Source organism: Artemia sp. Qi Xiang Cuo, chromosome 8, assembly GCF_049724085.1.
Source record: "Artemia sp. Qi Xiang Cuo chromosome 8, ASM4972408v1, whole genome shotgun sequence".
Classification (NCBI taxonomy): domain Eukaryota; kingdom Metazoa; phylum Arthropoda; class Branchiopoda; order Anostraca; family Artemiidae; genus Artemia; species Artemia sp. Qi Xiang Cuo.
The window spans coordinates 32666831-32682016 of NC_142801.1; the positions used below are offsets into that span (position 1 = coordinate 32666831).

The 15186-nt window shown below is 34.2% G+C and overlaps 1 protein-coding gene across 1 annotated transcript in view; it reads left to right on the forward strand.

Annotated features, from left to right (window-relative positions):
- The window catches only part of Rbbp5 (retinoblastoma binding protein 5), a 28569-nt gene extending 14085 nt beyond the window's left edge, over positions 1-14484 (forward strand). The window contains exons 5-9 of the mRNA XM_089093365.1: positions 1317-1498; positions 9599-9752; positions 10925-11137; positions 11576-11822; positions 14278-14484. Coding sequence (XP_088949491.1) covers positions 1317-1498; positions 9599-9752; positions 10925-11137; positions 11576-11680 — 654 coding nt within the window. The 3' untranslated portion in view covers positions 11681-11822; positions 14278-14484. The remainder of the gene's footprint in view (positions 1-1316; positions 1499-9598; positions 9753-10924; positions 11138-11575; positions 11823-14277) is intronic.
- Positions 14485-15186: the final 702 nt, after the last annotated feature.

Here is a 15186-nt window from a genome sequence, read left to right on the forward strand (position 1 = left end):
AATGCCATCATTCCACCAGCATGATAGCCCACAATTGTCTAGTATACTCTTAATTTGCACAGGTCAAAAATCTTTTCTTTTATCCAATAACATTTCATTGAAAGTATTTTCTATTAACCAATAATCTGGTATAGCAGTGATTTTTTCCCAATAACCTACCTTGCATACTAACCGTTTATTTCTTAAGCTAAAAAGACACAGATCACCCTTTATAACAATGCTATTAGGCTTTTTATCTAATCCTATTTATCTTTTAAAATAATGTAGCTGAATCCTTTCGTATATTTGAATCCATTTCCATTAATTTACATAAGGACAGAATGGTGTTTATATCTCTCTGAGAGGATAAAGTCTCTTTTCGTCCCATATGTTGGTGTGCTACTGGTCATGATCAGGTCTTTAAAGGAGTTCAGGTTTTATAACAGGGGTTTGCGTACTACAGGGTCGGGGAAATCATTCATGATTTAAAAGTATTTTTCATAGTATCTCTTAATTCTCTTTTCACCTGTTATTTGCTAGTTTTACAACTCCTCCTACCTCATCTGTAATATAAGTTATCGTTTGTGTGCCTGTTTTGCATGCACAAACGCAGGACAAAGGCTAACTTTTATTTTAATTACAAACATAGCGCTGAATAAATTACTTCTACCACAAAGGAAGAGCTGAAAAAAGACAAAGTTGACCTTTTAATCTTTTTTTTTAATATTTTGACCTCGATTCAATATTTCCTTTTATATTATGCTTAGAATTGTAAATTAAAAGGAAATATGAAGGAGTACTATACTAACAATGTGTAAAATCAATCTGTATCCAACCAGTAAAAGTAACTAGTAATAATTTTTCTTCTTGGTCTCATTTGCTGGATTTAGCTTGATGAAGCAAAAGAGAGCTAATAAAAAAAACTTAAAGTGAAAACCAGTAATAAATAGTTAAAGCAGACTAATGGTGTGTTTCAGATTGAGAATTACTTCAACGAAGGTTCATAAATGTATTAAAACTTCTTGGATCAGGTGACAAAGAATTTCTTTTTATTGCCAAAAATTTTGTCTATTAAAATTCTTTCTTGTTGTTTTAGAAGTGGACATTTTTTGAAATGAAATCATTTTTTTTTTTCAGTTTTAAAACAAATCTTCAAACTTATACTTTTGGACTATGTTTAAAACCAAGTTTTTGTTGCAACCTTACTTATGAAACACGATTGCGTTTGACACCATGTCTTGATTGAAGAGCTCTGTCAGGAGTTGCCTTATGAACCACTATTGTTATACTTAAGGGGAATTTCCTAAATTGATGTGTTTTTTCTTTTTCTTTTTTAGAATGATCTTAATATAGTTGCATCATTTGATAGAAAAGGTGACCACATATATACTGGTAATGGCAGAGGAAAGGTTCTGGTACTGTGTCCTAAAACGTTAGAAATCAAGGCTTCCTTTAAGGTCACTCAAGGAACTACTAGCGTCACTGCAATCAAAACCATCGAATTTTCGCGAAGGGGAAAGTGAGTCTTTGTCGCTATTTTATTTCGCTCTATCGGATTATTGATATAAAAATAGGATTGGTGTTTGTCGACACGACCTTGCATAGGAGGAGGTGACTCTGAGATTCCCCCCTCCCCCTGTTGATTTCTTAAATATAGAGTATAAATACATGCATTGTTACCCCCCACCTTCCTCAGTGACATGATCCTTCTCCCTGGATTCAATTTTGTTTGGGGACCTTCTTGTAATCAAACGCATGCTTGCATAATAATATATGTCTTTTCCCTTCTTAGAACGGGTCTCTGCCTAGACTGAATGCTTACCACTAGGAAACGCTAGTAGTTGATTTAATGTCAAATGCGGTTTTTTATGTTACATTTAAGGTTTTGGTTTGCAATAGGGGCCGAATAAACCGAAGATTTACTACTTCTAATAACAGTTAATTGCGAAATATAGCCACCTGAGGGCAACAAAGTGCGCTTACTTGGCAGAAGATAAGTACCCTAGCGTTCAATAAGAAATTTAATTTTAATTCCGTGTCGTAAAACTCTTTCGAACATTAAAAATAATCTTACATTCAAACAAATGGTTAGGAAAAATAATTGTTGTTAACAGATAAACGTCAGATTTACAAAACTTTCAAATTCGTTTGTGCTACCGTTATGCTACGGTAAGTTTAGATTTTTACAAAAAAAATGCATCAAACAGGTCAGGTCAAGGTAACAAATTGTAAGTTAAAAAAGACCTGTGCCAATAGTAACTGAAAATTAAAAAAAAAAAATTATAGCAAGTTAATGAAAGAATCTGCTTTTCATGTTGATTCAAGATAATATTAAAGATAAAATCAAATTTTTACTTTGCTTTATGCTCATATGAAAAGGCGAGAAATTACTACGTAAAAGTTTTGAGAAAGCAGAATTTCAAAATACAAATTCTTTAAAAGGATAGCTTTTTTCATCGCGCTGAGAGAGATAATTAGCGTGTATTTTGCTTCTTTTCAATTCCTTTCTTTTGAACAGTGCAGACAGAATTATCCGAGTGTATGATTCGAAGACTGTTCTTGAATGTGGAAAAGACGGCTATCCATAACCTTTACAAAGACTTCAAGATCATGTAAACAAGTAAGGTTTTAGTCAAATTGATTTTAGCTGATCGAAGTATTAATTAGTGTCCTTAACTTGCTGAAACTGGCTGAAAACAAATAAGTGATTAATTTACAATTAACAAGAGTTTAAACCAGCAGATATTTTTTCTTTTAATTTTTAAGGAGTAACGGATGCAATGTTCTTAGTGAGGGGGGGGGAGGCCATATATCCTCCAGGGAGACGGTAAAGCCAACTCTAGTAACCGTAGCCTGGCTCCACTGACAAGTATTGCTATGCGAGATCCTGCTGCCATATATGGTTGCCTAGTACTTGTTAATTTTAGCGACCACACCTAAGTAGTGAAGTTCGAAAATAATTACTACTTACGCAGAATAATACGATACGTATAATAAAACAATACGCAGAATAATTGTAGCTAACGCATTTTGCATTCAGACCCGCTATAATTTACGACACCCCCCCCCCCTAATGTCTAAATATAGCCAAAATTATATATTTTCCATCTATTCTCCCAATACGACTCTCTTGTTTCAATCCGTTTGCCTGTAAATTGTATCACTGTGGCGAAACAGGAACCGAAAAAAAAAAATTGAATGGTGACAGAAGGCATTGGACTTATTTAATTTGGGCTATATATTTGCATATTAGGGGGGGTTGGGGGTGAAGTATAGTGGGTCTGTATGCAAAATGTGTTAGTTACAATTATACTGCATGTTCTGGAGTAAGAATTGTTTTCTTGCTTTACGCTGTCCAAATGTTGGTGTGGTTGCTATAGTTAACAAGTACCGATTGCGTGCTCTATTATCGGGTTCCCAAAGCTCAATTGGCGCTGCTTCTGTGGATCCATAATAGGGTTTGTCGGGTAGACAGTTGCACATCCAAAGACCAACCGCTATCTCTAAAGGCAAGGTTCGATGTGGTGCGAATAGCTGTCTTTACCAGTATACCAAGTCGCCTACTTCTAAGGAGCCTTTTCTGCTTGTACCCCTGTTTTTCAAAGCGACAAGACAATTCTTTGAGGGAGATACCTCATTCTGATATTCTGCAGGAGGAAGCACATAATAAGTAGTTCTTTTAAAAAGTTTTTGTGTCGTCCCATACATCCGTCTTTAGTAGATTTTTCCATTCGTGTAAAATTTTTGTCTGTTAGGGGGGAGGGGTTTCATCAAAGCTGTTAATTAGTTCCCTTAAGCTAAGGCTCAGCAATTTCATAAATCCTAATATTTTAGCATGGTAAGGGACTGGCGGCATAGCAGGCACTCATCATGTGTCTAGTGCCGCTAAACAAGTGAATAAAAGGTGACCGAAGTGGAAGAATCTCTTTTTAACTGATGTTTAAAAACTGGTGTTTAGTGATTGTATTAGTAGTTCGTTTGGGGGTATATTTGAAACAGCGGGGTTATTTGCAGCGAGTTTTTACTTCATATTAAGGCGAAGAAACATTCTTAAAAAAGACAACTCTAACTCTAGGAATAACTTCAGTTCTCAGCAATGTTGTGACAAACGTATTTGCTCTTTTGTAGAGACTGCTTTGTTACTTGCATGCCTTTTGTTACAGGTATGTAGCTCGCACTACTAAGCAATTATAAAAGGTATAAAGCCCAAGTTCGAAGAAATTTTCTGAAAAAGAGCCTTGTTAATGATTTGTATCACTTCTTTCTGTTCTTTATTTTTGTAAAAGCCGCAGAAAGAATAAAAATTTGATTCGCATTTAAAACTGGTGGAAATTTGCATGCAAATCTGATGAAGACTTACTTCCAATTTTCATCTTGAATATAGCTTGTCTTTCAACAATACAAGAATTACTCTTTTTTGAGCCGGTCCTCATGAAGGTTTTTAAAATTGTGATTGGGAAAACTCGCTGGAAATGCTATAATATTTTGAAAGGTAGTAGAGTTTTCTTAGTTGGACCAAAAGACTATATTGCGGGTATTTCGGTGAAGCTGGCCAAGTACCATGCCAATGAAATCAACTTCCCCGTGGCCAATTTTGACTTCCTTTTTATATTTATTAAAGGGAATTATTCCCTTATATTATTCTTTTTTTCGGAAACTTCCTGGGAGGGTGTAAAGAGGGAGGTTTTGAATAGATTGAGATGGAGGAGGAGCGTGCGTAGCTGTGTTTGACACAGGTGTCTTGGTGCTGCGGTGAGTTTTTAGTAGTTGTAGTAGTAGTAGTAGTTTTATATTTATTTACGTGTAAATATCATTCTGACAATTTGATTTTAAATACTTTTGATAACAGCTCAAAAACTGTTGCTTGAATTTTTGTTAATAATTTCAAAGCTCGATATAGATATAGCCATGAAACTGAAACAGCTCTGCGAGAGGCTGTGTTGGCCTCAGATGGCCTTTTGTTACGATCAATTTAAAAAAAAAAGATTTTTTCAGCTGAAAGTAAGGAGCAACATTAAAAATTAAAACGAACAGGAATTATTTCCTATATGAAAGGGGCTGTCTCCTCGTCAACACCTCACTTTTTACGCTAAAGTCATTTTTCAAACTTTTAAGAAAGCTTCTAATTACTCTAATTAAACGACCCTTGGGGTTCGGGTGTTATTCTTAAATAATTTGAACAAAAAGATAAACTTTAGCGTAAAGAGCGATTTGTTGAGAAGGGGATAGCCCCTTTCATATACAGATTAATTTATGTATCGCCCCTAATTGTTTTTCCGATCGCTTCAGAAATCACCCTTACATGGAAATTGTTCCTGGAAATCAAAACACGCTGAAAATTTTCCCTTTGAAAATTAAGCTGACAAAGAGAAAGTAAGACAAATAAAAAAAAAATCGTATAGGAATTCTGTCAAATCCCCCCCCCCCCTCCCATCCGCCAGTGTAAAATTTCTACAAAATCCCATCCGAAAATGTCTATACCACCCAATAACAAATACTATACGTAGAACAATGGGTAAATTTTATAACTTAAAGACATTTTCCCAGGGGCTGGTGGGCGGGGTCATATTATCTCCAAAGGCATAGTTTTGGGACTTTTCAACTATGCTGAAGCAAATGGCTATATCAAAACTTTGATCGAACGAGTTTAGGGGAAAAGGGCCGTGAGAGGAGGGGGCTAGTTACCCTCTAATCTTTTCTGTCACTTAAAAAAGGCACTAGAACTTTTAATTTCTGTTCAAATGAACCCTCTCCTGATGTTCTATGACCAATGGTTCGATACGATCCCCACTGGGGAAAAGAAAAAATTAATAAAAAACACGTAGATAATTTCGGAGACCACACTGCCTTTCCATGACGATAAATAAAAGTTCAAATAGGGATAAAATCCTTTTAATAGACACTGATGATGATAACAGTGATAAAAATTCACAAAAATACCAGATATTTCGGTCACATATACAGTGACTGTCATCGTAGTAAAACTAAACTAAAACAATTTAAAACAAAAGTTTATACCGAAATATCTGGTATTTTTGTGAATTTTTATCACTGTTATCATCATCACTGTCTATTAAAAGGATTTTATCCCTATTTGAACTTTTATTTACCGCCATGGAAATGCAGTGCGGTCTCCAAAATTATCTACGTTATATTTATGGGGATGATTTGACCAAAATTCTGTATAAATATATAAACACTCAGAAAAACATGCAAATGTTATCAACCACCAGGATTTTCTTCTACGATGTAAGAAGATGAGAATTGTGCCACCTTCAATAAAATTCAATTTACATTTGGACACTTTCAAGGAAGAAAAGTTTGAACGAAGCTTACATTTCAAGACTTTAAATCACATTATTATGGATAAAAGTCGAAAAAGAGCTTTAATAGTGAGAGATAAACTTTCCCTAGAAAATCTTATATCAAAAAAGGTTAGTGTAAGTGACTTTTGTTTTATTCAACAAACAGGAAAAAATCACTTCAATCATGACTTTCGCCTTTCCAGAGAAAGATTGCTAAAAAAGTTTTCGAAATTATCAACAAATAATGCGGTAATACCTTCGTCAATTCTTAGAGCAGGTGTGGTTAATTTTCATCAAGAACTTTAACAATACAAGAACAATCAGCGCTTGAAAAGTGTCCGAAATTTTGTTTTAAACCTAATAAAGTCCCCGTGGAAGATATTATTTCTTCAATAGAAACATCTTTGCATAAAAATGCAAATCTAATTAAAGATGTTAGTTTAGTAAGAGCTTCTTCCATGAAAACCCTGTCTAATTTTGTATTGAAATCGGAATTTCCTAGTACGACCATCAAAGACATAAGAATTCTTAAAAACTTGAAAAAGGATGGTTCAATTACCATTACAAAAGCAGATAAGGGTAACACTTTAGTTGTGATGAATACTGAGGACTACTATTCAAAAGTAAGAAGATTTCTAAATGATGAAAAAAGATACAAGAAGCTATGGTTTAATCCAACAGACTCTTTTACAAATAAGCTTAAGAACGAATTCAAGTACTTAAAGGATGGAGGAAAAATTACACCTCAACTCAATTACAAATGCCTGCCACGCAGTTCCTTGTGCCCTAAATTATATGGACTTCCCGAAATTCATAAGCCTAACCTACCATTATGACCAATTGTGTCAAGTACAAGGTCACCAACAAGTGTTTTGAGCAAATGGTTAGTGTCAATCTGTAAACCACTTTTGTCTACACAAATTTCGTATATTAAGAATTCTTCGAATTTGGTTGAAAAACTGAAAATGTAGAATTTCCTTCGAATTCTTTGCTTTCAAGCTTCGACAATATATCAATGTACACAAATACTGATGTAGAAGCAGCCGAAACTCTGCTAGAAAGGAAGCTGTTAAGAAATTTGGATTTGATTAGTGGCAAAACAGATTTGGAACTTTCTGTAATTATGCATTTAGTAAGGTTGTGCAATAAGTTCTCTTATTTTTTTTCAATTTAGAGGGGAGTATTTCGAACAAATAAATGGTTTACCTATGGGGGCCCCTTTATCCCCTTTATTAGCTAACATTTTTGTGGAGAATATTGAAACAATTGCGTTAAATTCATATTTTTTAAAACATTTTCTGGGGCCGCTATATGGATGACATTGTTTCAATATGGGATTATGGGGAAGAGGAATTAAAAGAAATTTTCAAACATTTTAATTGTCTGGGGGGGATATAAATTTTACTGTTGAATCAGAAGAGAATGGGAAACTTATATGCCTAGATGTTCTTCTTTTGAAAAATAAAAGTACGCTGAATTTTAAAATTTTACAGAAAACAGACACAATAACAATAGATTTTTGTCTTATAGTTCCGGTCGCGCTTGCCAAGTAAAAATTGGTTTGAACATTTCTTTAACTGATTGGATCTTTAGTATTTGCTCTCCAAAATTTGTTGAGGAGGAGTTGTCTTTTCTAAGGAAAATACTAATAAGCAACATGTATCCAGAATGGTTAATTAACCAGACTTTTTCAAAAAGAAGAAAAAGGTTTCTAGAGACTTCTAAGGAAGTCTTGGAGAAGACTGGGGAGAAGGATGTTTTTTGTTCCTTGCCATATGTACACGGGCTAAGTGAAAAACTTAAAAGAATTTTACAAAGCAATGGTCGAAGGGTAGCTTTAAAGAGTAATAATACTTTGGGTAGTTTTCTAAATTCTGGGAAGGATCTAACTTCATTGGGGCAACAAAATGGGGTTTATCAGATCCCATGTACTTGCGTAAACTCATATGTGGGACGTACTAACCAGAGTTTGGAAATGAGGTTATTACAACACAAAGATTCAATTTCTTCGGCTTTAAAGCAAGATTCTGAGTCTGAAGATTTTACTTCAGCCCTTTCAGAACATATTTTTAATTTTCCAGACCATTTTATTTTGTTCGAGAATGTCTCTTTGATTTCTAGGGATCGGGGTTTAAAGCAAAATTTTCGTGAAGTTCATGAAATAAAGAAAATCTTATTCAAGATTATTGCTTTGAATTTGGATACAGGTGAATATTGGTTGAACTCTATCTATGATAATTTATTAAAATCTGACAGAGTAAAGTTCAATTCACCCAATGTAGTTGACCTTTGTCCAAGTGTTATCATTGAACGCTAATGAACCGAATCCAAGAAGGTCAAGGAGAATAGCTTCCGCCTTTGCTTTGAAAAGAATTAGAGATCTAAACAATATGTAGTGTTATTTGATTTAGTATATAAACTTTTGTTTTAAATTGTTTTAGTTTAGTTTTACTACTGATGACGGTCACTGTATATGTGACCGAAATATCTGGTATTTTTGAGAATTTCTATTACTGTTATCATCATCATTGTCTATTAAAAGGATTTTATCCCTATTTCAACTTTTATTTATAAAAAACACGCATCTTTCTTCTGGCAAATATGCAAAATTCCAAATTTTGCATATAGGAGCTTGAAACATCTACTATAGGGTTCTCTGATACGCTGAATCTAATGGTGTGATTTTCATGAAGTTTTTTGACTTTTAGGGGGTGTTTCCCCCCTTTTTTGGAAAATAAAGCAACTTTTTTCAGGCTCGTAGCCTTTTATTTTTAACGCTAAGCTTAATGAATCTTATATTTTTGAATTTGGCATAATAAGCCGATTGTTTTGTTATATGTATTGATACCTAAATTCTGTTTCACGGTGTTTGATGAGTTGTTCTGTTGTTTTTTATGGGGGGGGGAGGGGGATATTTGTGTTGTAAGATTGAATTTATTTATTACCTCCTGTAAATTATTTAAGTTCTTTTATCTGACAAGTAGAAATTTTTCACTTTAGGTCTAGCGAAAACAGGTGAATATAAATCCGGCAGAATAACCAAAGAAAATCAGTCAGCTGCTCCTAAAGCCAAATAAAAATTCAGTCTAGATTTGGCACCAGACTCAACTTCAAAGTTTTTTTAGTCTCTCCTCCTCCCTTCCTCCCCTCCTCACCTCATACAGCTTATAAGAACTAATTTTCTACGTTCCTTCCTAAGATTTCTAATTTGGGAATACGATCACACCCATAAATTTAACGATTGTAAGAAATAATAGAAGAAATAAGAAGAAGAAATAATAGTGACTTTTAATTCCTTTTTTTCTTTTTTGTAGGACAACTTGGAAGAAATGTTGCTTTTCTGGAGATGGTGAATATGTTTGTGCTGGGTCAGCACGTCAGCATGCACTCTACATTTGTGAAAAGTCAATAGGAAATATTGTAAAAATCCTTCACGGCACAAAGGGAGAACTGCTATTGGATGTCGTTGTAAGTAATACCAATGAAGTTCGTCACAGTGGCTTTTTAATAGAATTTTTGAATGTTAATTTATTGCTGTACGGGTGGAATTGGGGTTTTGATTTCCGTAAGAAACACAAAGAAGTTTTGATAGGACTGTGAAAATTGCCACTTATTTTACTATTCGTATCAACAATACAACCATTCCTCACAATTGCATTTGAGAACCTAGAAGATTGAGGATTTTCTTAGAATCGTGATAAATAAACAAATAAATTTATGGGCAGTAACATTAGATGGTACTAAATATTAAGTTGACACAAACATCCCCTTAAAGGCTTAATAGCCTATGTTTTACAGTAAGAAAAAACATCTTTTAGCACAGAATTTACCCATGTAGCTGCCACAGAGAAGTGAGAAAAGAAAGACATATTTAACTAGTAATACTGTAAATTGAGTTGGAGGAAAGAGGGACATAAAAAATCATTGAAGGAATGAAAGAAATGAAAATGAAACCAACAATTTTTTTATCAATCTTTTAAAGGTGCCAAATGAGTGAAATCTTCGAGTCAGTTTAGGTTAACTATTCCAAACAACACGACACGTGGTGGAGAGGCAGAGATCTGACTTTACCAAGAGAGGGAAAGGGATTTGAATATTGCTTAAGTTCCAAAGGTGATAACTTGACTGATCCGAACTGAAACTAAAAAATAACTAAGGGTCTTCAGAAGACTTCTGTGGAGCTAGAGACAAATTAAAGAGTCATACTAAATTATATAGAGTGAATGTAGACTTAGTTATAGAATCAGGAACTTCTAGCCTTATCGTGCGCTTTTGGAAGTGGTTTCAGAATAGGTTGTCATTAAACCAGGTAAAATGCGTTTAAGCTTCCTTGAAGTACTAAAACTCTCGCTTACCTTATTTTTATCGAATCAAAATGGTCCTAACGACATTTTTTCCTAGGAGGGAATGCAAGTCTGCATACATTTTTTAGGGGAAATTTTTAATGTTCTTTCTTCTCTTTTGGAGAAAGTATCGTAAATATTAAGAATATCAAAAATATATATTTTTTTTAATATGCACCTTCGGTCGTCCCAGGTGAAGGGTGGCGCATGGTGTCAGTACCCCTTGTCTTCCCCTTTTAGCTCCCTTACTCCTTCTATTTTATGTATCCTCTTTTATGAATTTCTTACTTTTTTTAGTGGCATCCTTTGCGTCCAATAATAGCTTCGGTTGCTAGTGGTGTAGTTTCAATCTGGTCTCAAACTCAAGTCGAGAATTGGTCTGCTTTTGCCCCGGATTTTAAAGAGCTCGATGAAAATGTCGAATATGAAGAAAGAGAATCTGAATTTGACCTGGAAGATGAAGATAGATCTATTACGCCTGATGAGAAAAAGCAGGATGAAGATATTGAGGTGTTGTACACAAATTATAAATTTTTTTGCATTATTCTATTCGTGAAATTAGAGGTATTCCAATTCGATTGCGGTACCAGCCATCTTAGTTAATTTTTGTAGCTCTTTTTAAGTGTTACTAAAATTCGTGTTGATTTTAAACACTAATGTATGTTTCAAGGTTGTGTGTAGGAAGTGGAATGAGTCTTGGAGTTTGCCTATAGTCGTAAGATTAAGATTTAGGGATTCTTTATTCTTTATTTAATCTGCGATAGTTTCCATATGATTTGCCTTTACTTTGCTCTCTTGAAGAATCCCCATCTCAACCAAAAAGCACTGTGATCCTGATTGAAATCGCTCTGCATGAAGTTATTCTCAATAATTTGTGAAATCATTAGATATATTTAATTTGAACTTTGACTCGACCACTAGCTCTGTTGCAAACATTTGTATTTTTAGGTGGATGTAACGAGCATTGAACCAATTGCTGCTAGCTATTCTTTTGATGAGGAGGAATATAGGAAAGAACAACTTCTCTTCTTACCAGTTGCACCGGAAATTTAAGAACCTTAAGATACATGGGGACTATAAGGCCTTGATTCGTTATAAACGGGACTAACGAGTGGCGACTCTAAAGAAAATTAATCGCCAAAGAAAAAACGACCGAAAACTTATGACATTCAATTGGACAATCTTCCCATCAGTGGTAAAATATACATGACCGTTTAGTGTTAAACAACTTATTGGATAAAAGTGTGTTTTTTTCTGTACTAATTTCTACTTCTCCCTTACTTCTGTTCTTTTCATGCTTGGATTATTATCAGAATACTAAAAATCATGCTTTAAAAAAATCATAATTGCAAAAGACATGATCTACTGGGTAACAGGAGACTAAACGGATTGATCCGCCTAACTAATTGTAAAACAAAGGTTAAATATAACAGTGCTTGAAGATTCCTGCATGAGGCAGAGGCACTTGTGCAGAAATATATTTCAGGAGGTGAGAGGTCCTCAGATCTTGATGGAGGCATGAATTTTGCTAATCGGGCAAAAATATTGGGACATTGTAAATACAAATCGTATAAGTTTGGGTAACTTGACGAAGGGGGGTTCGAATCTCTCCCCCCCCCCCCGCCGGCGTCCTTTTGTTTTTTATCGTTTTAAACAAAATGAGCACTTGAGCAAAATTTACTTCAGGGGGTAGAGCTTGATTTACGGTACTAGCCCTTCTCGTTTTGCGGTCAACTATAAATCAGCCAGTGGCGGTTCTAGTCTCTCTTGCGCCCAGGGGAAAATCTTGATTATGGCCTCTCCCCTGTCACCTACAAAATTTTCAGGCCAAATATGAACAATGTTTTCATTTATTAATAAAATTACATATTTTAATTATTATTATTTAAATAACTTTAGTTTTATGATTTATTTTTATTTTATTAATTAGTTAGTAATTTAATAACTTTTTTCATTTATTTACTGCGCCCTCTACTTTATTTTCATAAAAATAAAACTTCAAACATTATAAAATGATTATTGCTGTTAGATTATTTATTTGAAATTTTGCACCCCTAAAATCTCAGCGCCTTGGATAAGTGCCCCCTCCGTCCCTCCCCTAAAAGCGCCTTCGAAATTAGCTTATTTTGGTTGAAACTGAATTAATAAGCTCAAACACAGTGCCCAATTTTGGTACCGTGTTTGATTATGGTGCTTTTTTTTCTCTCTCTTTAAAAAGATGGTTTTGCCATGGGTCATGCTTTCAAATAAGACTACTTTTTTAATTGGATAGAAGTACTGTAGGCGAAATGGATGCGGTGAGTCCAAAAATGACGATCCTTTGTATCACATCTCGCTAAGACACTTTTTTTAGCGTCACTCTTTCGTTTCTTTGTAATATAAGATTTTTTTTTTGGTTATTTTATTCTGTATAATTACATATTTGTATCAGAACCACAATTATTTGTTTGTTTTTTCAATCTTTGATTGGTTGTAAAGGAAAGATGGGTAGTTATAGAAAAAAAAAATCTTATTGCCAAAAACAATGTACCATCGAGGATGTTTTTCTGCATAACCGTCTTGAAGATTGGATTTTTGTCTTATCTGTGAGTGAGCATTGTATGATTTGAAGTGAATTGTGAAGATTTCTTTGAATTCGTACTCAGTTGTGAGGCGTGACCCCCCCCCCCCAAAAAAAAAAGGATTCGGGGGCTAGGGGGAAGTCACTCGGCAATAATTCAAAACTGTGTGGTGGGTTTTAGAAAATGCCCCATTTAAATTGTTCATTGTGAGGAAGGACGTTATCATGGATCAGAATAATACCAGAAGTCAGTATGCCTCCTCTTCTGTTTTGTTAACTCACCGTAGGTGTTGTAAACTTTCAGAATAAGATCTGTAGCAGTAGCTGTTCTCGGCTGCATCGACTCCACACGCGATATACATCTTCCCAAAAAGCTGTTGCTATTATCTTGCTGCTGAATAATGTTTGCATGAGTTGGCCTTTTTTTACTTTGCTTTGGGAATTTATTTGCATAAAGTCTTGTGACTTTTGTTTCATTCCAGGGATATATATATATATATATATATATATATATATATATATATATATATATATATATATATATATATATATATATATATATATATATATATATATATATATATATATATATATTTATTCAAATCAAAGGTAATAGAATAAATAGCATAACAGAATAGACCAAATAACGAATGGCACAACCCATGTTTTTTTTTTCTTGTATAGAATAGACAATCTTATGTTGCAAAGAGGGCTGATTCTGTGGCAAGTTCATAAATCTAATGTCCTTTTTGAGAAAAAAAAGGATATGTGCTGTACCCCAATGAACCTGCCAAACATCGGCCCAAAATTTAAAGATAAATATTCTAACCAGGATAATAAAAAAAAAAAACTTGGAAGCCTCCTGTAGTGATATGATGCATGCCACACTGAGTTTGGTGGGGTGTTCCATCCCGGAGATTTTGTGGTTTGCAATGTGAAATTATTAAGCAATGTTTATGTGGATCTTTATGGAATCCTTACTTCGAGTTTTAACAATCTTGAAACATTTCTTAGAAATTTTTCTTTTTCTTGTCAGTCCCATATAGATCTATTTACATAGAGATGAAGTAATTATTCTCATTTTTTCCAGAGCTGCATCCCCTCCTTGCCTCCAAACCTTCGAAAGACAAATCTACCTATAGTGGGAAGCGTGCTGGTCGACCACCAAATTCCAAGAAAGGTGACAGAGGTAAACCTGGAAAATAAGCTTCAAAACCAGGTATTGCAATGGCAACATCTTGTATACTGTAAATACTGATTTTTATAACGCCAAAAATAAATTTAGATGTACCCTCTATATTTATATTTTCTCCAGTTTCGGTGTTTTTCCCTTTTTAATTGCATATGAGGAATTGTAATTCAGTATTTTAAATACAAAGGTAATGGACCCTCTTGCATTTTCAAATATCGGTCGTTCGAAATCAGGACACATTATGTACGTTAGTTTGACTTTTAATAAGATTGGTACTTATGAATCAAATGGCTGGATTTTTGAAATTGATGAACTTCGGTAATAATTTGAAATGATTAAAGGCTAAAACATTTGCCATATTCCAGTGATGTCTTAGGGCCGACTTATCCCAGAAAATCACACAAAATTCCTATAGCAAAGATTCTTCCTTTCACTTAAAATTCCCTGAATCGATTAATTATGTCTGAAATTTTCACATCATCCACACACCTGTGTGATCATTTCTCACATAATTTTGCACCTGTGAAATGGTTTTGTTTGGATTTTTGGGTGGTCTAAATACTATGTGCCGTAAGTTTTTTTTTGTTTTGTTTTTTACCTAGTAACTTGAGTATGTAGACAAGCAGTCTACATACTGACGACGCCGTAGCTTAAAGTCCCTACTGACAATGTTTTTAGTTCTTCGTGTGATTTCATTCATCCTTTACAATTATAATTAAAAAAAAAAAAATACTATAAGACAGATATCAGAGGCAACGCTATAGCGTTGCCTATAGTAAAGGTCATACGGCTCCAATGTTTTATTAT